We start from the raw sequence: 24836 nt of genomic DNA, 5'->3' as shown, positions 1-24836 counted from the left end.
GGTGAAAAGGACGTGTTTCAAGAAACCCCTAGGTCTTTTAAACAACTCTTCCAGGGGCTTTCATAGTCAACAAGTACAGACAACAAAACTGATTATACGGGAATGTGTTTGAAAAATTACTCATGTAACCCAAGGATAAAATACATGGAGACACACACATGCACACAGGTATAAAAGACACCTAGCTATAATCTTTATGATCTAGTATGTCAGGAATTCTATTGCCAGAATCACACAACAAGCTGAGACCATTTCAGAGAAAGAGAGAAAAAAAATCAACGTCTGTGTTTTTAAAGGAAAAAAAAGAAAGACTATGTGGAATGGGACTATGGCACAGAACATAAACGGGCCTGGGATTTTATGGTATTTGAACAAAACTTCTGTGCCTTTATGGCCCTCTTATCACTCCCTCCTCTAGTTACCTGCCCCAGGGCATATCCACCCCAGCTGGGTAAGAAGGGGTTTTACCTTGGTCAATGGAAGTCACCCTAGGAGAGTAGCCTTAAGGTTGACTTCACCTTGAATTATAGTAAATGCTCAAAAATTTTTGTTAAGTATTGAAAGATTCTATAAATAGGCTCTTCATGCCCCTTTTAGCCAATTGCTAAGTAGCTGCCTTTTTTCACACCAGGGTGATAAGCACTGATTCTCACAGAGTGGCCCCTTTATGAGCCAGAAACAATTCTGCAGTCCAGGAAGGAAAGCCCTATCCCCAGACTACAAGTCCAGACAGCGATGAACCTGGTGGCTGCCTTGTGTGAACCACCCAGAAACCAGATCAGACGGGAATGCCTGGCCAGTTCCAGATTCCTACTGGATGTCCAGAATCGATGACGACCAAGCTCACATGAAGTGGATTAACTTGATCCCCTGAGACCTGGGAAAAAATTACTGTAGGAGAAAAATGGATTTTGTAAATATCTATAGTGAGGCAATATTATAAAATATTTTTTAGAAGACTACTAGTAGAAGGATTCATGTAACTGTTTAAAAAATTCCAACTAGCTAGGTCCTTGAAGCAAGAAAGCTTAAGAAGGTGATCACAGGGGCTCCAACGTGATACAAAACATTCTGCTGCCACTGAACAAATAAACACTGACACAAGCAGATTAAAATGGGGGAGAACTGGAGAAATCAGAAAGCAAATCTCCAACTGTACCCTGGGTTGGTCTGAAACACTCTACTCCAGAATGTTGGCCAATTCTGGGCAGGAAAAAGATGCAGAATATTTTATAGGTTTTGGAAAGAACCACAGAACTGACTGAAGGTTTGAGAAATCGGAATGCCAACTAAAACTTAATGATGGTGAATATGAAGGGAAAACTGAGAGATGACTTCACAAAGGTCTTCAAACACATGTAGGAAAACATCCCATAAAAGGTCAATGGTCTGGATAAACAAACTGTGGTACATCCATCCAATGGAATATTATTCCCCAATAAAAAGAAATGAAACTGTCAAGCCATAAAAAAGGACATGGATGAATCTTAAGAGCATACTGCTACGTATAAGAAGCCAGTCTGGTAAATGTACGCACTGTGTGATTCCAATTATATAACATGCTGGAAAAGGTAAAACTACAGAGATGATAAACAGATCAGTGGTTTATCCCCAGAGGCTGGGGAGAAGGAGGAGGTTTAAACAGGGAAGCACAGCTAATTTTTAGGATAGTGAAACTATTCTGCATGATACTGTAATGGTAAACACAAGACATTAAGCATTTGTCAAAACTTAGAACTTGATAGCAAAAAACAGTAAGCCTTAAGTGTATGCAAAATTTTTTTTTTTTAATTTGAGAGATCAGTGATTACGGGTAGAATGTAGAATGTGACTGAAGCATCTAGATGTATTACGGATGCATGAAGCAACCTCACTGAAGTATGTGGAGATTATCAGGTGCTGACCTAGGTAACTGGAAACGAGGCAAATCTACAAAACTAAAGGCAAAAGAAACTGCACTCTAGTTGATAAAGTCATTTCCTCTAGGGCATGGGTTGACAATTCTGACACTTCTATGTACATATACGTAGTGGAATTGAACAAACAAGTAAATGGATGAAGGATGGTGACAGCCAAGTTTCTCACTTTTGGGGTGGGAGGTGCAGATAAGCAAGGGAAGGAGGCTAGAATAATCCATACAGAAATTTATTAGAGTTTATACATTAGTATGAACTCATGCTTAGCTTAGTATAGTTACAGATGGTTACATGCAGAAATTTTTATAGATATGTGTATATATATATATATGGGTTAGTATACACACATACATTTCCTTACTCTGACAGCTGAGAGGGCAAAAAAGAAATAACATCCCAGTAGGAACAAACACATCTAGTGCCAAAATCTTGGTTTCTAATACAGTTCTCCAATAAAAGGAATCAGGGCTCCTTGGAGAAACTGATGATTCTAGGACTGGGGCAGGAAACAAATAAGATGATCATGGAGTATCTTATAGTAACAGAAAGTAAGGAAATGCTTAAAAAAATACTACTGAGTTAAAAATGAGCAATAAAACAAGTTTAGTTAATTATAAAAATATTCATGTATTCTGCTCTCTAAATGGTTTTCAAACACCTTTAAATTTCCTGGACACTTTAAAGAACCCCAAATTGTAAACTGTATTTGATATAATTATTGATTTTTTAATAGAAAAGTTGGATGATGCAAAATTTCTTTCAGAGGCAACTGGCTCTACAATTAAATTTCAGCAATTAAATATTGATATATATTATATTTGAAACACAGAAGGTTATATTCAGTTTCATGAGCATTGTCCAATCACTTATGAAATATTTTATGTTTATGGCCTACTTTCTTCTACGAATTTCTGTTTAAATTCATTTCCAGTCTTATTTCCTCTTCTAGCAAACTGATTAATAACAGTACCAATGTTGTTATGATTTCTTGTTTTATCTTCTGCACGTTTAAATGTATTCATTGTTTTATCTTTAATTTGTTTTCAGAACCTTATTGTACCTCACAGAAGTATTTTTTTAACTACATAAATTTAAATCTCCTGATAAAAATATAATTTATATATTCAATTTACAAAAAAAAAGGACAAGTGTCATCACTTGTCACCACTACTATCAGAATGAGGGAAATAATCTCAGATTTTGTCACCATAAAAGCTGGTAACCACTAGAAAAGTTACCTCAAAATGGTGGAATTTACTCTCGTGATGTATGGATGTAACAGGAACATACCTGAAGATCCTTATTAGTAAATTATGCAGTAAGAGCAAAATAAAAGCACCTTTTAAAGAGTAGTTTCAAGATATTGGTCTTTCCTCACATTTTGTATAAGGAATAAATGCAGAGAAAAGCAAACATAGTAAATAATTGTCCAACAGAATTTTCAACCAAAACTTCAGAAAAGAATTGGTATGACAAATTACCAGTTTTGCATAATAGTCTTCAAAAGAAACCTCTTAATACTCAGTGAAAACTATCAATACTACCATCCAAAACTACGACATAAGCTGTGGTTCATGACACCAGCACACACATGTGGCCCAACACACAGTGGTGGCCACAGCTGTGGCCAGTCTTTTCCAGGGCCTCCTAGAGACATCACACACCCCGCACACCCTTCCCATGGTGTCATCTGTTCTAGATCTTGCCTTTCATGTAAGACAATCTTCTCTAAAGCAGACACACACCAATTTCAAGTCTTACTTCCCTCTCTTTCAAATCCTGCCCTTTGACGTTAGGAAAATCTGACTTTGCTTCACTTGTGAGTCACAAGGCAACCTTAATCATGACTGAAAAACCCCAAGGAGTACAAATGACGTACTTAGATGCAGGCAAAAGGACGTGATGAGTTTTAAAGTAAAAGTACATGAACAAATCAATGTCAACCCCTCAAGTCCAGAAAAAGGGCCAGTAGTCCCTATTCCTTCTCTCAGTGGATGTTATTTGTCCCCCGAGAAGGCCGATCCTTTCTAGCCTCTCCCTCAACCAGTCCTCATAAAAAAAAGCTCTATGAGGGTCTGAATTTTCATGTGTTTTCTTTACAGTTGTAACTCAAAAACTTAGGGATATGCCTGACACTAAGTAGTGTCTCACTAACTCCTTGTTGCATTAATTAACCAGAACTACAAACATTTGAGTCTTTGGCGATTCCCCAAAACTATCTTCAAGACCAGTTATGATTTCTTCAAACTTCCAGGTTCAGTAATTACAACAGTTTAATTATGGAATGAATGGAAACATGTAAGACAAGAAGTACCACCAAGTGTCAGACAGTGGTAACGTAGCTAAGAAAAACTCTCTGTCCTCATGAATAGAATAGGATTCTGCTCTCCAGATAAATGAGGTGTTGGCACCTTTCCCATACTGTGGTTTAAAAACATATGGTCCCACATTCATTCATTCAGTATCTACAACAAATAGTGTCAACCAAATGCCAGACACATTGCACTAAGCATGTAAACCCAGTCAACCACCTTGGCAGAGAGAAAAATAGCCTAGCTCAATACCCGACACATACCCGCTGGAAACACTTTCAAATTTTAGAAAGTAGCCTGAATGCCAATGTGACTGTGCAGGACCAAGAAAACTGAAGTCCTATTTAAAATAAAATAGAACACATTTATGTTACAGATACTGGGGACTTGTGGAGTTTTATCTGAAAGGATGACCAATGTTTTGCTATATGTAAAATTGTTTGGATGCTAATTGTTAGCGTAATACTTAAAATTCCAAGCAATGTTTAAAAAGAATTGCTATAATAGCTGAATAGCTAGTTTAGAACATACATTCTACTCCTTTGGTCATCAAACTAGCCCAGCCGTAATCAAGAGCGGAAACAAGGGAAAAGTCTCATATCTTGGCAATAAGGGTCAACTGCTGAGACCAAGGTAACTTTTTAGCAGAGTAGTAAGAAGTACCACACTTGCAAAATGGACTCATTTACATTTAATTCCTTTTCCCAGACCTTACCTATATTTTAGTAGGAGGGCTAATTAGCAACAATATACTCGAGTGGAAGAAAAAGAATGAGCATAGGGACAAATCAGAAGGCTACTCTATGAATCAAATACTTAACAACTGGCCTCTTTTTAAAAATAGACGTAACTATGATACAGTAATTATTTTTCAAATACTTTTCTCATTGCTTTTGATATCTTAAACCTCAGTGAAAATGCTATGCTCTGACCTAGATCAGTAGGCTACAATTAACATCAGAAGAACTCTATTAGCAGAATAAAAGTTGATGAACTACTGTTGGAAGCAAAGAAATAAATCTTGTCAAAACAAAGCAAAGTTTCTGTCAATCTTTAAAAGAATGGTTTGGGGGAAGAGAGGAAGTTTCCAAGGATTTCAGACACAGCAATGAGGCAGCTGAAATTAATTTTCCCCAAGTTTTCATATCCGGTCATATCAGATTGCAAAGACTCCTGTAATTTTGTTTGACTATTTTTTTAATATATTGCTAAATCTGAATATGATTTTTAAAATATTTGGCAAATGAAATAGCTTGAGGTACTCAAAATATATCCACAGTATTGTTTTTGTTTGGGATTTTTCTAAAGCCGTCTTCTCCTTGGTTCAACAACTCTCTCTAGAACTGTTTGTTGATATACAAATTTTTAACTCGGCAAGCATTTTGTGTGCACCTCCACAGATACTGGAGTCATGAAACAATTAGTGACACTACTCTCAAACAGCTTACAATTTTTAGTAGGAAGGAATAACATTAAACCAGTAATTAGAGCCAGGACAGGGGTTTCCAGCATCTCGCAGGAAGGGGTAAGCTTTCTAAAAGAAAGGAAAGAGACTGGGTGCTAGGTACACTGGAACCCAGCAAATTGAATACTCTAAATGTTTTCTTTGATCATTCAAATGTATTGATTTTACATTGCAAATGCAATTTTACAGATGGTGAAATCCATTCTGAACTCATCAGAGCTAAGAACTCTTTATTTATGTCCCTAAATACCTCCTGTCACTATTTTTTAAAATAATATTCCCCAAGCCAAAAATAAAAGCCTGAAGTTTCTTTATCTCATGAGTAACTATAAATCATCTCAGTTGGGGTGGTGAGGAAGCCATAGAATGGGGTTCTATTCTTAGAGAAGAGACATTCATTTAAAATCCACCAAAAAGTAGTGAATTAGATCGAATTGGGTGGCATGGGTTTTTTTTTGTTTTTGTTTTTGTTTTTACACACACACACACTGTATTTTATTTTTACAAGAGATAAATCAACTGACACCAAGCATTCTAAATGGATGACCACAACAAAAGCAACAATGACTGCAATTACCAAACATGAAACACACTCATACTATGTCATAATATTAACATTCAGTCCAGTATGTGGCATGGGTTTTTGTTGAGGACTTCATCCTGCAAAGATGCTTTCCAAGAGCCCTGGGGGTTGGGAAGCAGGCTCTGAAGGGACAATAACATTCCTCCAGCGAGTTTCAAGCTGGAGGCTAAAAGCACCAACCATTCAGTTTTCCGTCTCGAGACACATTCCTCACCCGGTTCAAAGGCTCGAGAAACAACAAGCCCGCACACTTTCTGAAGGTCGTCCCTTGCAGGGACTTGCGAGGGACCAAGGCTCAGGCTGCAAGATACCTTTAAAGACCTAGTTTTAGGAGTAGAACCCTTTTTACTGGACTGTAGTTTCCATATGCTAACCCTCTGCCCCCCCACTCCCCCCCCCACGCACACACACGCGTGCGCACACACACGCGCGCACACACACGCGCAGTAAAGTTTAGGCAAAAGGGAAAGTTTTAACTATAATCCCAATGACGTCCAGGGTACCCTACTAGTGGAGGTAAAATGCTTTCAGAAATTAACTCATTACCCATTCTTTAAAAAAAAAAAGGTAATATTTATATTCCTTAATCTAACCAGAGGGATGGGATCCACTTTGAAAGAAAATTATTGTTTAGCTGTGGTTTAAAGCATGCACTGGAACTGGGAAAGGGGGCAAAGACGGCAGTCAAGGTAGGAGTTGAGCGGGGTAGGTAGGACTTGCCAAGACTAGGCTATAAATACCCTCACTCAGCCAGCCCCTCAAAACACTTTAGGGATTTCCCTCCCCTCCCTCTACCATGACATACTTTATACAGTGGCCCCATTTTGTTTTGTTCTGTAACCTCAGGAACATTTAAGACACTGGGGATTCTGGTAAAAGAAACAAGTAAATACGGCCTGGAAGAAGATCTGGGGCAAAGAGTTCAAAGTCCTGCTTTGGCTTTGAGTGGGATGTTGCCAACCCTTTGGGTTTGCTTTCCAATAATTAGCAACTCTGCATTACCCAGATCTGGGCTTGTGCTCAGGTGGGAAAACCTCTTTCGACCCATTTAAAAGTCTTGGACTCCATGTCAGTCATTGCTCCTCATCTCTCCCCACTCAAGTTGAAGTTCTCATCCGGTCCAGCTTCCTGTGTCCATGGGAAAAGGGCAGTCTTGGTGAACAGGCAGAGGGATCGTTCAAGATGCCTCAGGTCCTCCGGCTCTGGGTGCCCTTCCAGGACATTTCATTTCCAGTCGTGTGTGAGCCGCCTGAGGACTGTTAGAAAGTATAATTCTCTCCTCTAGGAAAAGAGCATGAATATTTTCACCAACCACCAATGGCATTAAATAAAAATATAGACAACAGCCTCTGGTACTAGAAGCTCCAAGCAGTCACTTTTTATGTTTTTCTCAGAGGTGAACTTCTAGCTCTCAGTCATCCAGCAAGAGGCATTAATTCATTTGAACTCTCAAAACTATGAGACCCTAGTGTCCAGAAAGTCTTCACAAAGATCCTTAACCTTTACACTTAATCCTACTGCACTATATTAAGAACTAGTTATTCATTCAGTCTTGGGGTGGGGGGCTAAGGGGGTTGGGTGCCGAATACTTGAGTAATACCATGAAAATTTGAAAATTTAGACACCTTCCCCTTCTCCATCAATTAGCACAAACACCTCAAAGTTAGAAAAGGTGACCATTTCTTAACTAATGCTTTTCCTCCTTTGTGGGTTATGGACTTCTTTTAACCCGAGTATTCCAAAGAGGCATGGAAAATAAAGAGTACTTTTTTTTTCCCTTTAACAAAAACAAAGCAGTGAGTCTATTGTAAGAGGTATATTGCCTGCTGTGATCCTTTCGTGCAGAAATGTGGGGTCTGAGTGTGTTCTTCCATGGAAGACTCTGAGCTGTTGGGCATTTACCCAACTTTCTATTACTAAGCTTCAAATTTTATGAGCAGCTCATCTCTGGAAAGATAAACAAAAAACAAGCATTGGTGGTGGCTTCTGAGAAGAGAAGCTGGGGAACTGGAGTGGGAGGAAGGCTTAATTTTCACTCTATACCTTTAAAAAAATGTTTAAACCACTTGAAACTTACAGCACATGCATGCATTGCCTATACCAAAATATTAAAGAAAAAAATAGTGTGAATAGATACAGCAAACTATCATAAAACTTGGTGGTCTTTAAAAAAATGCTTTTTAATGTTTCTGGAAGAAACTACGATAAGCTTAAAAACAAGTATGACTGCACACCATCAAAACAAATAAAGAGAGAGAGAGAGAGAGAGAGCTTAAAAAAGAGAAATGGCAAAATCTCAAAGAAGATTATACTTCCCGCCAGAAGCAAGCACAGGAACCAGAAGTCAGAGGCTTAGAGGTTTTCACTACTAAAAATAAAAACCACCTACCCAAAGGGGGAGAAAAAGTCCTTGAATAATAGAGTTTCTAAGACCAAAAGAAAAGATTTTACAATTTCTTTTGCTGCCCTCATCTTCACCCCATGTTTCCTAACACTGACCAACCCGTGACAAGTACTCACAGAACTCCTGCACATTAAACACCTGGACCCCTCTCCTGGCTGCTTCACTTAGACCAAAGATATCTTTTTCTTGTTTCTTGTAAATATTATGTTTGCTAGCAGAATGGCCGAAAATGCACCATTCTCCCAAAGGAGGGTTTCAACAGCCTTATAAACTATTTAAGTATGCTTGTGTTATGGTGAGGCAGGAAGCCATGGTTAGATGGCTGCAAAACTTTAAGACAGATGGGCACTTTAGCCCTGAAAGTATAGGAAAAATGCAGATTTTCATGGACTGCACCTTCTGAATCTCAATTTTTCCCCCCAAGTAAGCTGTGCCATAAGAAACTTGGTAATTACTTGGATGAATCCTCCTCCCTCCCATTTTTGTCCCCGTTTCCATGTCTTCATCCCCATCCTCTTAACAAAGTACGTGTTGTTTGGAATACCACAGGTGCTCAATGGTGTTTATTGAGGCAAAGTGGGGGAGGGGAATCATAGTTTAGGGCCTATCTGGCCAAAGGCAGATCAGTTATTTTGGGGTTGGGAGGTGGGTGGCCTCCATTATTGTAATAATGGAGATGGAAAGTTCTTCTGATTATTCCCACAATCCCTAAAATTCAAAGCTAAGTATGATTATGTTTCATATCCCACAGAGCCCTTTTAATAATCTTTAAAAGAACAGGGAGATCATCATTGGAGAATATTGAATAGTAGTTAAATACATAGTAATTACTGAATATTTCAGAGACCTTCAACTGCTCTATTTTTAGCAAATGTCTTTTTTTTTTTTAATTTTGCCTGTCTCATTTAGATCATAACCTTCCTAAAAGAATCACAACTTTCTGTGTAAAATATAACTTGTTTGCCACACTAGATATATGAGGAAAACAACAACAACCAAAAGAATGCCTCTTTGATCATTTCAACAAACATAACACCAACTATCAATTTCTCAAGAAACTGATACTGTCCAGTACCATGACCTAAATATGTCAGGGAGGATCAGAGAACTCACATCAAAGTATTTTTTGGTTAACAGAAAAAAAAGGGGGGAGGGAAGTTTATCAACGTCTTTTTTCTTTACTACAACTTGGGTTATACTGGCATTTTCTTCAGTCCGACCAATTAGCAACCAGTGTATATGGGTTTGGCTCCAACAGGGACAGGGGTGATGGTGGACAGTGTGACACAGACTGGAAAACAGCAACAACAAAAACAGGGAATGGCAAAGGAAGACAATGAAGGCAACACAGCTTAATAAAATATTCAAGGTAGGGTAATAAAACCACAAAAATCTTCTCTCTGCTTGAAGATAAACACAATTAAAATTATTTTCTGACCCATGTATTTAATTCCACCGCTATCATTCATGAAAATGCAGAAAGGGGGTCGAAAAAGAAAAGCAGCCTTTTCAACATAAATACATCATTTGTAAAAGCTCTGTTACTCAAAGATCACTGACTCACTGAAGAAGCACATATAACATTTATCCAACCAAATTTGTTTTAACAAATAGGTTATAGTAGAGCCTGCAGCAAGATTATTAAAATGGAAAACTTTCCTCTTCCCATAGATGACAGTACCTTATATTTATCTGATCTATCTTCCGCCTATTCCCATAAATTAAGAATGGGAGGGCTTCCCTGGTGGCGCAGTGGTTGAGAGTCCGCCTGCCGATGCAGGGGACACGGGTTCGAGCCCCGGTCCGGGAAGATCCCACATGCCGCGGAGCGGCTGGGCCCGTGAGCCATGGCTGCTGAGCCTGCGTGTCCAGAGCCTGTGCTCCGCAACGGGAGAGGCCACAACAGTGAGAGGCCCGCGTACCGCAAAAAAAAAAAAAAAAAAAAAAAAAAAAAAGAATGGGAGAAAATACTACCATTTCTATACTGGAAGATAAGAATAGAACCAAAAAGATAATATTTACTAGTCTATCATTTTAAAAAGCTTTACAACAACTCTTTTTGCAACATTTCACAATAGTTTGAAATGAGTATACAATTATACCATACCGACATCAAAATTTAATTCTGTTAAGTTAAAATTCAATGTGATTACAACTTCTGAGCCTGTTTCAATAACATTTTTAAAAGAACTTTTAAAGTTTGCCATATAGCTATGGACTCACAAGGTAATAAAATAATAAGTCAATTACATAATTATAAATGTGGTAGAGTATCTATTATTTTAAACACAAGAAAAGTATTAGGGGACTTCCCTGGTGGCGCAGTGGTTAAGAATCCACCCGCCAATGCAGGGGAAACGGGTTCGATCCCTAGTCCGGGAAGATCCCACATGCCGCGGAGCGGCTAAGCCCGTGCGCCACAACTACTGAGCCTGAGCTCTAGAGCCCACGAGCCTCAACTACTGAAGTCCGCGTGCCTAGAACCCGTGCTCCGCAACAAGAGAAGCCACTGCAATGAGAAGCCCGCGCACCGCAACGAAGAATAGCCCCCGCTCACCACAACTAGAGAAAGCCCATGCACAGCAATGAACACCCAACGCAGCCAAAAAAAAAAAAAAAAGTATTAGCATGAAAAAAAGTTACAGAATGTTTAGCGTGAAACCGACTTCAAACTAATCCACAAGAAGCTATTTTCCTTGAATACAATTTCCAGTAACTCCGTAACATGAGGAAATAATTGAGGAAATGGATTTCTTTAAAACAAAGCAAAACAAAACCTTAAAATTGTGAAATGTTCCATTATACTAAAACTACCAGCTCACCAAAATAAAAGGAACCATTCATATACTATACAGCTAAGAAATATATATGATTATAGCAGGAGGATTGGAAAAGCACTAGGTTAATGAAGTTTTGATTGAAAGTCAATAAACTATTCTAATGATTTATGAAACACACATGGAGGTGCCCAAAGGGTAGGAACCTCTGACTACATTGGCAACTGGACAGTCAGGATTACACTGGGTCAGCAAAGCACTGTACAGCTCAAACGACCAATCAAAAATCCTGAAGCACAAAGTCGGACAACACTGATTTCTGCCAGCAAGAACTTTTTCACACGTCTAACAGAGAAAAATAAAACTAAACAAAAAATTGTGCACAAATTCCTATAGTTCTCAATTGCCCTCTCAGATTTCCTCTCCATTCACTCAAGTGGATACCTCACTGAAGGATTCTGATGGAACAAATGAGAAACACTGTCCATAAACAGACCACCAGCGCAAGAAGGGGTGATTTCCAACATAATAAACAGAATAATGTCATAGACATGGATTGGTTAAAGGCGGACCTATACTGTCAGGTGGGGAGGGATGCTTCCAACAGCTGACCTTAGGGAGGAGGGAGAGGAACCGAATCCAGTCTAGAGAAGGTTCCAAAAATTTAGACTGGTGTAGTCAGGAAGGTTTGTCTTAAGGTCTGTTAAAACCTGAAAATGCCCCCTCCAAACAGGAAAGGTTAAAAATCAGTCCTGAATCAAACCATAAAGAGTGATCCAGAAGTTAGAACAGGACAGAACAGTATATTCAAATGCACTTCATTACAACCCCATCAATAGCTTCTTCAGAAAGAATCCTCATTACAACTGACCCATTAAAGAATATCTGTCATTTTCTCCAAAATATCCCTACGTTTAGAGCTGCAAAGGAAGTTAGAATAATTTAGAACAAAATTCTCCAGTTACTGATGAGGAAATAGTACAGAGAAATTAAGTGACTTTCTCAAGGTCGCTCAGCTTAGTGAAGGGAACAGGCTGTGCTACAAAGCAAGATCTCTAGCTCCCAGAAGCTGTTTTTTCCATTGTATCATTCAAGATAGCATTAAACTACTTTCTGGGAATTCTGATAAACAAACAAAAAAAAGGAGGGGGGAGGGAAGTATGCCCTTTTGGATTCCAAGTCTCTTACTCTTAAGACAATCTTGGAGATAGTGTGTTTATCTGGGGGGCAATCGGACCAATGACTCCAGTATATGAAATTTTTTTATGGATTTATTTTTAACACAAAAAGCTACCCAAACAATTGCAGAAATTAAGAGGATTGTTAGATGCTCAAAGTTTTCTGGAACAGCAGAGAAGCTCACTCCCACCTGCTCAGAAGCAGTACTGGGGCACAGAATTACTCAGGGGCATAGAATTACTTCCTTACATTTTCACCTGCGATGTTTCAATCAACACCTAAGGAAAAATGCTGCCTTTGGGGCTTATGATTCAGTGATTGCAACAGGGATTGCTGGCTGGTGAGAAATGCTTATTTGAGAGGGATGGGGAGAAGAAAATACTTCCATGGTATTTCTCTTTGTTATTTCCCCTCTTTATTGTACAAAAGACAAATCTGAACATATTTCCGATCTCATCTGGTACTACATTTCACACAATTTTGGTTATGTGAGGGAGCACAACACAAATCTAGCAAGCTTTCAAAAACAGTTCGCCCAGCCTGCCCTGATGAGCTGTCACTAGGGCTGTCACTGGTCAAAAGACAAATCTGTTTTTGAGAAGCAAGCAGCATTACCTCCAAGCTCAGTAAGGAACCCTACCCAAGCCCTTGTAACGAATTTCTAGATTCTCACCATTTGCAAGCAAGCTACATCAGACGTTTTCATTTCTCAGTGAGCTCCCATGGGCCGAGGATGGTCAGTTTTTGTTGATCTTATCTAGCTTGGTGCTTTGCAAACTGCAAGCACTCAATAAACGGTTGAGCCTAACGTAATTTCAAGCCAAATGTGTTTTCCGAATGATCCCCACACGGTGCCAGCCACAGCACTTGTATTTCCTACTCCGTTTTTTTCTCTCCTCCCTCCCAATAGTAAGAGAAGTAAATGTAAAAATCTTGAGCCAACCCAATCAATCCTACAACCACGTGCTGTAGAGCTCCCTCCTGCTTGCAGATTTCAAGACAGGAAGGTGAAGGAACAGGAACGTGGTGTAGTAGTAAACCGTAGTAAAGAGAGGAGGGAAACAAAATGGGGCACGTCACATGGTCACGGCCTGGATTTTTCTCAATTAAATATAAGAGGAAGCGTGTGTTTCCGGCCTCTGTCAGTGGGCTGGTTGGACTTTCTCATTCTTAGGATTCTGGTCTAGATGGACAAGAATAAGGCCGAGTGCATAACATCCTCTGGGAGGGGGGTGGAGGGGGCGTGTACTTGGCTCAGTTCTGTGGGCTCCAGAGGGAAGGGGTGGAGGGAGAGGGGTGGGCGACGGATGCCCGGCCCGCCGCCGCCACCCCCGGACTCCGGACCAAGGCCCCCTATCAACCCTCGCCCGAGGCCCCTCCCCACCCCTGCTGCGGCTCGGCCTACGCTCGCGCTGATTGGCTCCGGCGGGGCCAGTCAGAGCCCGGCTGCCCCGCCCGCTCAGGGCCAGACTCTGCACTGCTGTGCAGGGGCCGCGGCTCGCCCGCCACCGCCGTCAGCCACCGCCACCTCACACCACGCGCCGGGGAAGGGACCCGGCCGCCCCCCGCGCCCCCAGGCGACCGGAGGAGGGCCCGGCTGGAGTCTTCTTAGGGTGGCCTCAGCCTCGCTGCAGATCCCCCGACCCCAGGCCAAAGGGGGCTTTGCAGGAGGCAGGGGGAACCAAGCCCCAAATAAATAGGGAGGAATGCAGGAAGCAGAGGTGACCGAGGAAACGGGAAAGTGCCAGAGCCCAGAGGGTGTGCGCCAGACAAAAAGGCCACACAGCGAGGGGACAGGAGGGAGGGAGAGGGAAGGAGAGATGGGAGGTAGTCGTGGAGGTAGGCATCCTGGAAATCACAACTAGGAAATGCAGTGAAAGGAAGAAAAATGGCCCATTTTGTTTTTCAAGGGGACGTAACAAAATGACTGAAAAAAAAGGGAACCTTAAAGCAATGGCTGGAGTCTGTGTCTTTGCCAAAGCCTGCTCTATCTGCCCAGATGCACTTACAAAACTAACACACAAATTTGCGGTAAATGCTGGTTGAAGGTAGCTGGGCTGCCATGCCCTTTCTGCCCTCCCTTTTGGGCTCTCAATGCACTCTCTGCGGAGAGTAGGCCACAAGTACTGCGAAATTATGAAATGGAGCCTGAAAGAAAAGAAAAGACAATGGCAGGAACATGAAATAAGAGGTGGGAAACAAGGGGCACAGGAGAGGGAGATAAAACAGCCCAGCAGGTCAGAACCCAGAGGAGACACGGATGGCCGAGAGAGAGAAGAGAAACAGAAAAGGGGGTCAGACAGAAGGTGAATCAAGGGCAACCAGCAGTCCTGGGCACCTGCACTAAATACCTCAGAAATGTTCCAGTGAAAAATATTCAACAAGAAGAGCTGTTTAAAATGAGGGGTTAGGAGAAAGAGCACACATCTCTGAGCCCCTCATTCCTTTCCTATTTCAGGTTTTACCTGAGAAACACGGAAAGATAGGCAAAGGTAGCAATTGCTGAGGAAGTTAGGAAAGCAAGGTTTTCACAGTCTAACACACTCATTCCCAGACAAAGTGGTTTGCCACAGACAGGTTTGATTTCTTTTTGTTTCAGATGATAGTTGCCTATCACATCACATCTTTAAACTCAACAGGGCAAAGGCAGACAAGCAGAATTCAGGATGTAAATGTGCCAAGTAGCATTTGGTACCTCACTTAAAACACACACACACACACACACACACTCATCTCTCTCCATTTACATCTTACAAATACACATTTTAGAATCTTTATTGCATGGTGCTATCAAAGCATGGTCTATTGCTACTCCAGGATTATTAACGATATGCTTATATGGTTGTTCCAGAATATTATATTTTCCCTCAGAAAGCTAAGAATAGAAGATTGTTTTGTTTTGGTTGGTTCGTTTTTAGTGTATCCTCCATATGAAGAGGATTTTATTTTAAAGCCCTTTTGAAAAACAAAAACTTTATTTGGTCATCAATTTCCTTCAGAACAAAATACTATTTATTCTACTCTCTTAAAAAAAAAAACCTGTTCAAATTAAGAAAACAGGTGAGGAAAACTTATTGTTTGTTAGCCTCATGTTTCGTCTCCTTTAAAAGCAAAATCTTAGTTCTGCTGGGTTTTTTTTCCCTTCAAATTCTCATTCCTTTATAAATGCAACACTTTGCAACACAAACAGTTAAAGTGTTAGAGAGATTCACATTTCCAAAAACATCATTTGAAATAACCAAAATTTTTACTGTTGAGGTACACAAGTAAATCTCTCTTCTAGAGGACGAATCATGAAAATAAATCTTGAATACTAATCAAATAAATGCTTTGTGTAATATATCGTATCACCTAAAATCTTAGTTTGAATGTCTGTATACCTGTACCTTGTTCTATGAAACAGAAGATGATATGGGTCAAATATTAGAAACTGTTAGAATCAAGGAGACTGTGACCACATAATAAAAAAATACCTATCAATAGAAACCCAATACACACATGAATTTCTTATGAATGGACACACATTAAGAAGAAAAAATGCTTTTAAAAGCTCATTCGGTGAAGCATATGTAAAAAGACTATCACAAGATAATCAGTTTGTCAGAATAAAGTGTTTCCAAATGCTGGAAATTTCTACATTGCCAACTCATCTCATTATTTGCAAACTATACTCCTCTCCTCCTCCCACAATCATGACCACCAGAAAACAGTCTCAACAGAACCAAGGGCAAGCTAATTTCCTATTACAAATGTTTCTCGTTTTCAATACAGCCTTAGCCGCAGACCACCTGAAGCCAACTTTCAACATTTACTGAGGCATCTACTCTTGAACTTAAAAGGCAAACAATAAATATCCTACAAACGAAGAGTACAAGGGTTAGCCCTTACATTCAGTGCAGATGAAAACCAGACTCTTCTCATTTCCCTGACTTAATATTCCTTCTTTTCAATGTAAAAATGTTAAGTAATTTTACAGAAGATGTACAGTAGCCCCAATATGACCCGTGTGGTGTCTCTGTGCGGGCCTTTGCAAGAAAAGACAATTGTAAGGCACACAAGCTAAGATGAATTTTCGTAACTCTTAACTCAGTAATGGGTCCCAGACGCACGCAAGACTTCACTGTATAAAAGCAGCCACGCCTGTGAGGTTGTGGGTCAGTGCGTGAGTAATATTTCATAAATCTTCATGCAGGTAGGAACAAAAAAAAATATCACCAATAATTACGTTCTAAAGAGAGTCACAGACAGGTATTTCTTTAAACACATAAGCCTAAGCAAGCTCTTACTTCTGAATCTTTTTAGGGCAACAGGACTAAAAATTGATGCTTCCCACTGCTATTTATGTTGCCTTGGTATTGTGAAATCACAGAACCAAAGTACACAGAGCAACTTGATAAAACCACCCTTAAGAGCTCTGAGAAATTACCTTTCCATGAAGGGCTTAGCCCCTGTATTAATAAATATTTTTATAGAACTGTCCCTTCCAGAGACTGACCTAATTGTATAGTCAAAAGAAAACTTCGATAAAGAGATCAAGGTTCTTATACCTGAACTTCACACACCTCAGAACTGGTATTGTAGGATATATGTCTTGGAAATACCAAAGTACTTCACTTGGGAACCTCAAAGGAAAAAGCCCTCCTGTGGCTGCTCCTACAGATTTATCGGGCCATCAGCCAGGTGTCATCTCCTGTGCCCTGACCCCTCCCTCCTAGGAGTGCACTCCCTAAAGAAGCCGTGGGGAGGGGAGGGAAGAAGGGGCGGGGCCAGGGGAAGAGAATTCGAGCACAAGGTTAAAAGCAATTTTGTCTTCTGACTTTTGTCACCATGAAACGCACCTGCTGTGATGTCCAGTTGAGCTACTGGAGGTCCTCTGGCGGCTTCTGGAAACTGATGCTGGCATAGGCGCTTAAATCCTCGCTGGAGCGGCTGGTGGAGCCGCTCTCGCTGCGTCCCAGAGACTGATGAGGGGGCGGGGGAGGAGGAGGCTGCGGCTGAGCGGGGCGCTCTTGAGGGCTCTGGTTGAAGTCCTTGACCAAATCCAGGTCTATGTAGTTAAGTCCATTCTCCAAACCCCCGGGGGCCCCGCACACTTGGGCCAGCTCCTTGGGGGCTCCCCCGAGCTCCCCAGGCCGCAGCCACACGTTCTCAAAGGAAGCAGAGCTGTGGCGTTTCACGTCCTCCGTGCTGCTGCTGCCACCACCGCCGCCCCCGGCTGCAGCCCCCCCTCCGAAGGGCACCGTGTTGCCTGCCCGGGTGGCACTGGGCGTCGAGGAGAAGGTCTCGGAGCTGTGCCGCCTCCTGCACCCTTGCGGGTCGGCACGGATCACTTTGGCACTCTGGTTGCGGTTGGGACTGAGGTTCACCCGCGTGAAGGCACTCGGGCCCCCGGGTCCCTGCGGGCCCCCCAGCAGGGAAGAGCGGGCCGCCAGCTCCTCTGCCCCTTGAGGCGCGGCGGGGGAAGCAGAGGCCGTCGAGGATGAGGAGGGCGTGGCCGCGGCGGCCCCAGGCAGGCTGGCCTCCTCCACGACGACACCGCCGCCGCCGCCGCCGCCGGTCCGCATGTCCGCATAGCTGATGGGGGCGACTGGCGAGGTGTCCACGTAGCTCTGCCGGGGACAGCCCATCTGCATGGTCATGTAGTCACCCCGGCCGCTGGGCACTGCCCTGGTGGGCCTGCACACGCTAGCAGCTCCAGGGGGCGCCGGGCCCATGCTGCCCGGCTGGACCCCGGTGCTCTCCCGCCAGGCGGCCCTCCGGCCCGGCCCCAGGTCCATGTTCATGTACTCTTCCGCGCCCGTCTCCTCCTCTCTGGGAGGCGGCTGGAGCTGGGATGGACACCGGACAGAAGGCGAGCTGTGGGACACCCCCGGGCCTGATAAGTAGCCCGGCTGATCGCTCCCAAATTCAATATTCACATATTCCCCTGGGCTCTTGGGCTCTGGAGGGGGCAGCAGGGGTGGCGGCGGCTGCGGCTGCGGCTGCTCTCGGGCCCGGGGTAAGGTGCTGGCCTTGGGATCCCCCAGGGACAGCCTCGTGGGCCGGGCCAGGCGGCTGTTGGTCTGGGCAGCTGTGTCCACCTTTCGAGGCAGATGGGGCTGCAGGACCTGATGGTGGAGATGCGGGAGGCCAGGCTCGGGCCTAGCCGCGCAGTATCCCCCGCCCAGGCTGTCGCTGCTGGTGGACGAGGAGGAATCTTCCGTCGCCGCAGCATAGAGGAGTCGACCCGAGCTGGAGGAAAGGCGGAGGTGCTGGTGCCGGGCACCCTCCTCCAGCTCCCCGGGGCGCTGGGTGTGCTTAAAGGACCTTGGCAACGAGTAGTAGGAGAGGACTGGCTTGTGCTGGGGGTCCTCAGGGCCATAGTAGCAGTCGGAAGGGCTGCTGGTGTTGGAGTCCCCCACTGGCGACATGTTCATGTAGTCACCCGTACAAGACAACAGCTTGCCGCTACTGCTCTCCACAGGGAGTTTGGGGTGTGGCAGGGCATGAGAGTGGTGGCCCCCTACCCCATTCGTCCAGAGCTTGCCATAGCTGCTCCCAGAAGGGGCGGCACCGCCGCTGCCGCCGCTGCTGGGCCCGCCTCCAATGTCGGGAGAGCAGCTGCCGCTTGGGGACATCATCATGTAGCCATTGGGGTCCACTCTCTGGGGATGGCGTCTGATGGGGTTGATGATCTGCTGAGGGGCAGACACGCTCTTGGGGCTCATGGGCATGTAGTCCCCACTGCCCTTTCGGCTCCCGGGCACTGGGGCCACCCCTGGGGACATGGGCATGTAGCCATCATCGGTGTGGAGGTTGGAGGTGTCTGGGCGGTGGTGGCCCACACGCCGCTCCAAGGGGTGTATTTCCAGACCCTCCTCTGGGTAGGAGTGGGTGGGCACGAAGGCGGAGTGCCGGTAGCTGGGCACTCGGCCTCCACTGCCACCTCCTGGTGGGTAGGCAGGCATCATCTCGGTATATTCCTCAATGGAGGCCACAGAGGACTGGGATGGGGTCTTCTGGTGGGAAATGGTAGGCGACGTGCCAGCAGAGTGAGTCCGCTTTCGGAACCGATTGTCCAGATCTGCAGCACTGGCTGCTTCATCCCCTGTCAGGGCTGGGCTCGTGCCCAAGCCAGCTGCCGGGATGTAGCGGTGACCGTTGCCACTCCGAGGCAAAATGTAGTGACCATTGGGGGCCGTGAGGGTGGAGGCCCCCTTGCCTCCCATGCAGATGTAGTTGCTCAGCTCCTCCTCACCGCGGGCCGGCGGGGTGTGGCCCAGGGAATCCGGGGTGACACTGCGGAAGGAACTTCGGAAATCGCAGGGACTGGAGCCATACTCATCAGAGGAGATGAAACCGCCATCACTGGGGGAACCGGACACGGAAGCACTAGACCGCCGCGGGAAGAGACAGTCCGAGGTGGAGCCGTGGCCACTGGTGCTACTGGACGACAGACTGACCGGGCTGGTGGCGGAAGGCGAGCAGCGAGAAGAAGGCATGGGGATGGAGCGGCTGTGGTTGAGAGGTGGGTGCAGCCGGGAACTGCCTCGATGCCGGTGGGCATGGGTCCTGTTGGTGCTGGGACTCACAGGACTGCCGTCCACAGAGGCAGGGCGAGACATGGTGCCTTCGCCATCACTAGAGGCACGGACCCGGAAGGAGCCCTGCTTCCCGCCTACCAAGCTGGCCGGGGAGGTGGCAGTGATGCTCTCTGTGCGTGAGCGGCGGGTCAGCCCCACCTGGCTGGGTGGAGGGTTGTTGAGGTGATGCCTGCGCAGGGGGACACTGATGGGGTTAGAGCAGTTGGAGGAGGACTGGCTCTTGCTTCGAGGGCGGAACTCATCGCTCATGGCCCGCATGGCTTCCAGGATTGTCTCGTGCATGTTCTGGGCCACCACAGAGTCATCCACCTGCATCCAGAACTCCCCAGGCCCCGTCACTGCGGAACGGCCCACTTCGATGAAGAAGAAGTTCTCTGAGTGGCCACAGCGCCTGATGTTCATCAGCTGCAGCACCACCGCGGCAGCCTCCGAGTTCAGCTTCACGAAGCTGATGGTCTTGCTGGTGAGGCAGAGGCGGTAGATGCCAATCAGGTTCTTTGTCTGACCCAGGCCCTTGGGTTTCAGGATCACCTGCCAGACTTCCTTGAAGGCGGGTCCTGGGGGAACGTCCCCGTAGCTCAAGTCCTCCCCGGCCTCGCCAAGGCCGGAGCTGCCACTGCAGCTGCCCCCGCCGCCTCCCGCCCCGGGGGCCGCGGCCCCGTCGTGGTGGCCCTTGGCACGGTTGTGCAGCTGCAGGAGGGCCTGGTACCAGCTGTCCTGCTCGGCCTCGCTGTCCGCCGCGATGGCAAAGTGCTCGTCCCGGGTATAGAGGGCCACCAGGTGCTTGTTCTTGGAGTCGGCCCGCTTGTTGATGTTGAAGCAGCTCTCCAGGGGGATCGAGCGTTTGGGGGCGCTCGACTTGTGCCGCCACTTCTTCTCGTTCTCGTAGTACTCGAGGCGCGCCGGGCCCCCAGCCTCGCTGGCCGCCCGCAGCACGAAGAATCGCTTGTGCATGCTCTTGGGCTTGCGCAGGTAGCCCACCTTGCGCACGTCGGAGAAGCCGTCGGTCTCCGGAGGGCTCGCCATGCTGCCGCCGCCGCCACCGCGCGGAGGGAGGCGCCGAAAAACAACCGGGCGGGGGGCGGAGGCTCCTCGCCGCGGCCCCGCACATGCAAACAGGGCTGGAGGCGGCAGAAACCCTGACTCCGAAATCCACGCCGCCCTCCGCGCCGGGGAGGGGCAGTAGAGGAGCACGCAGCAGCTGCGCCAAGGAGATAGCCCCGACCGGAGTTTACTGGCGTTTCATGCCCTGCGGGGAGGTTGCGCGTCCGACGCGAGTGCAGCCCGGATACCCCGAGAGCCAAGTCTCCTTTCAGCCGCTGCGGCCGGGAAGAAGCATCTCTCGCCGCCGGGGCCAGAGTCCGGCGCAGGCAGGCGGCGGCCGGGGGTCCTGGCGTTGCCCCTCCAGACGCGCGCGCCTTCCCTCCTGAGTTCCCCTCTGGAAGTAACGATTCCCGAGGCAAATTAAATATCCTTGGGCAGGGGGAGGCGAGCTGCCAAGTCCCAACGTTGCACGGGGTTCTCCCTCCTCCTCCTCCTCCTTCGCCTCTTCCTCCGCCTCCTCCCACCCCCCCCAACCGTCCCCGCCGCCACCAGCCGCCCAAATACCAGCTCAATCGCAGAGACCGCGGCGCTGCGGCCGTTGCTGCTGCTGCTGCTGCTGCCGCCGCCCGCGGACGCGTCCTCTGCAGCCCCCGTTCGGGCCCATCTCGGCAGGCGGAGAAAGTGGCTTTTCCACGCGAAACGCTACTAGGCAGCCTGGGGAGCTGGGGACGCGCCAGAGGGACAGGCTCATCCCTGCCCCTCGCTCCAGTCGGCAGGGGAGGAGGGGGGAGGACGAGGGCGGGAGACGAAACGGGGGGTGGCTGGGGAAGGAGTCGGGGAAGACGTCTCTTCCCCGGGAGGCGCTGCCGCTGCAGTTACTTCTCCCCTCCTCCCTCCTCCTCGGAGAGTTGCCGAGAGCCCCAACCAAAACAAGCGGCGGCGTCTGGCTCTGCGCGCCGGCCCCCTCCGACCGCGCCGCCGTCTCACTCGGAGGAGAAAAACACGTGACGGAGCCTCTGCGCTCCGCAGCCTGGCCGCCGCCGCCGCCGCCGCCGCCGCCGCCGGGAGGCTCCCGCCCGGGTCTCTACATTCCCGGCCGAGCCCGCCCCGCGCCCGCCCCTCTCCGCCCCGCGGCCGTGCCGCAGCGGCGCCCGCGCCCGGCCTCTGCGCAGCGCTCGGGCAGCGCCCCTACGCGGCCGCCCGCCCTGGCGCAGAGCCTTCCTCCTCGCGCGCCACCCAGGGCGCCCCCGGCCCGCAGGAATCCCCGCCGCGGGCGCGGGCGGGGGTGTTTGGGTGGCTACCCGAAGGCACGAGGGGAGTCTGGGAAAACGCGGAGGGGGGGGCGAACTCAGGAAGACGCAGGAGCGAGGGTGGGGGGCGACGGGGGGGCACTGCGGCTTCAGAGCCCAGCGTAGGAGGGCCCGGGGAGGAGGGGGCGCGAGAGCTGGGCTGGATCTTACCTAACAGGTAAGATCAACCCCTCCGGAGGGAGGTTCCTAGTCAAGGCTTTTTCTCCCTGGAAATATAAAGGCTGGATTTCAGTTTCAGGGTGATAGGCCATGGTGAGATCTGTATTTTGTGTGAGGTTTTCTAAAGGACTTCTGGGCCAGCCTTCCACCTTGGAATCCCCGCATTTGCTGCAATGAAGTACCACGAAAACGCGGAGGGACGCCCAAGGGTGTGATTGGAGGGGGTTATGGTCACTCCAAAACAAGAAGAGGGATCCCTGGGAAGCGTCGTATGTCTGGCGCGGTGGGGTTAGCTGCTGAGGAACTGAGGGAGAAAATGGCAATATCACTGCTCCCCCCACCCCCCCGCCCCATCCTCGAGAGAGGGCGGGGATTCACACCTTGGGATGAAGGCTTGGGGAGAAAATGAGACGCCTGGCCCTTACCATATTCTGAAATCTATTTGTGATCTTAAAAAGATGTTACGGACCTACAGAGGGTTCACAAGGCCAGAACTCGACTGTGTAAATACCGGCTGAAGTGTTTGTGTCACACACAGCTTCCACACCCATTGAACCACCCCATACAATTTTTACCCTTGACCACAAGGATAATCGGGAAAAAACAAGGATGGTGCCAGCTCAACTGTACAGGAAAAGGCCCCACTTCATGAGTAGAACAGGTCAGCAGCTTGGGTCTACTTGCAGAGACTCTTACACTGTTAGCTTGCGGTCTCAGTGTCACCACAAGCAAATGCTCCCCAAAGTTTTTGTTTGTTTGTTAAACTGACCTGTAAACAAGCAGTTTGTCCCCTGCTGGTCCAGGTGGCATTAAGGACCCTTAATAAAATGACGCTTGTCACTCTTTTTAACGCTATCTTATTTTCCCACCCCATTGCTGGCCCGTTTTGGGGTCGCCAGCTCTCAAGCACTGCAAGACGGTCGCCGGGAAACGCAGCAGTGGAGGCGCCGGGCATGCTCAGTGACGGGACCCGCTGGGCCGCCGAGGAGCGCGCCTGGGCCTAATACCGGGCTGAGGGGCGGGGGGAGTTTCTTGGGGAAGCCTGCTGATTGGTGGGGCTGCCTGTCTTTCAAGCCTTGCATTGCAGGAGGGAGGTGGGGAGAGAGGGTGAGGGTACCAAGGTAGGTTGCAAAGCGTAGTTAAAAAAGAAGAAGAACCAAAGGCGCCATTCAGCAGCGTGTGATACGTGAATTGGGGGAGCCGGTATCTGCAAGGCGGCTACTCTCCACCGAAGCCTGGGAGCTTCTCATTTCTTCCCTCACCTTCTTATCCCGTGCCATCGTGCAGCTTCATCTCAACCTGGTTAATCTATAATTTCTGTACTCGCTGTTGAATTGAAAGCCCGCCCTTCTCCACTTCTGACAGCTTGGTGATGTGGGCACACGTGCCCACTACAGCAAAGCTATAAATAGCAGATATAATCTGGTAACAAGGCGACAGTAACAGTGACCGGGATTCTGGGGGAATAGCGTGCTTTACGGGGAGCAGAGGAGGGAGATGCGAAGCGGGGAAGTCTGAAGTTAGTAGTAAAGTAATTGTGGGGTTTTACCCTTGGAGAGGATAAAAATAAAAGGTAAAAGTGTTGTTTACCAGTAACAATGTAAACTAAGGCCAAAGGGCTTTTTAGAGGTTGGATGTTTAGCGCGGGGCGGGGGTGGAGAATATTTCAAATTTTGTAGGAAAAACAATCCCAATCCATTTACTTTTGAAATGATCACCCCCCAAAAAAAGCTAAATAAAAGAAATACACCTATATGGAAAACAAAATACTCTTTTCTAGAAGAAAGAGTCGTCTGGAAGATCAACTTAATTTGCAACTATTCTAGAATAATCATCACAGAAAGGTTAGAATTGTGATATAAAACTATTATAAAAGCTTTTTAAAAAAAATCTCAGCGGGAAAGGATTTCTGCTTTAAAAACACAACTTCAGTGGCTAATATATTCATTAGAAATCATGAAATAAGCCAGATTGCTGTGACATTTTGTTCCAAACCAATGGATTTCACGTGGTAGATAATCACTGATCATTGGATGTTCTTGCCCTTTCTTCCTACTTGCTGATGTTTTACTACCAACGTTAAAGGTGGTTAATATTTAATTAT

General features: G+C 46.6%; 1 protein-coding gene across 1 annotated transcript in view; it reads right to left on the bottom strand.

Moving 5' to 3' along the window:
* IRS1 (insulin receptor substrate 1) overlaps positions 1 to 21245 on the bottom strand; it is a gene marked incomplete at its 5' end in the record, with an annotated part of 61430 nt that extends 40185 nt beyond the window's left edge. Inside the window, one exon of the mRNA XM_079710511.1 lies at positions 17475 to 21245. Within this exon, the coding sequence (XP_079566637.1) occupies positions 17496 to 21245 (3750 nt within the window). The 3' untranslated portion in view covers positions 17475 to 17495. The remainder of the gene's footprint in view (positions 1 to 17474) is intronic.
* Positions 21246 to 24836: the final 3591 nt, after the last annotated feature.

The sequence above is a fragment of the Hyperoodon ampullatus genome (genome assembly GCF_949752795.1).
Source record: "Hyperoodon ampullatus genome assembly, chromosome: 8".
Taxonomy (NCBI): domain Eukaryota; kingdom Metazoa; phylum Chordata; class Mammalia; order Artiodactyla; family Ziphiidae; genus Hyperoodon; species Hyperoodon ampullatus.
The sequence above is the reverse complement of the archived record's forward strand: the minus strand, read 5'-3'. Positions and strand labels throughout refer to the sequence as shown.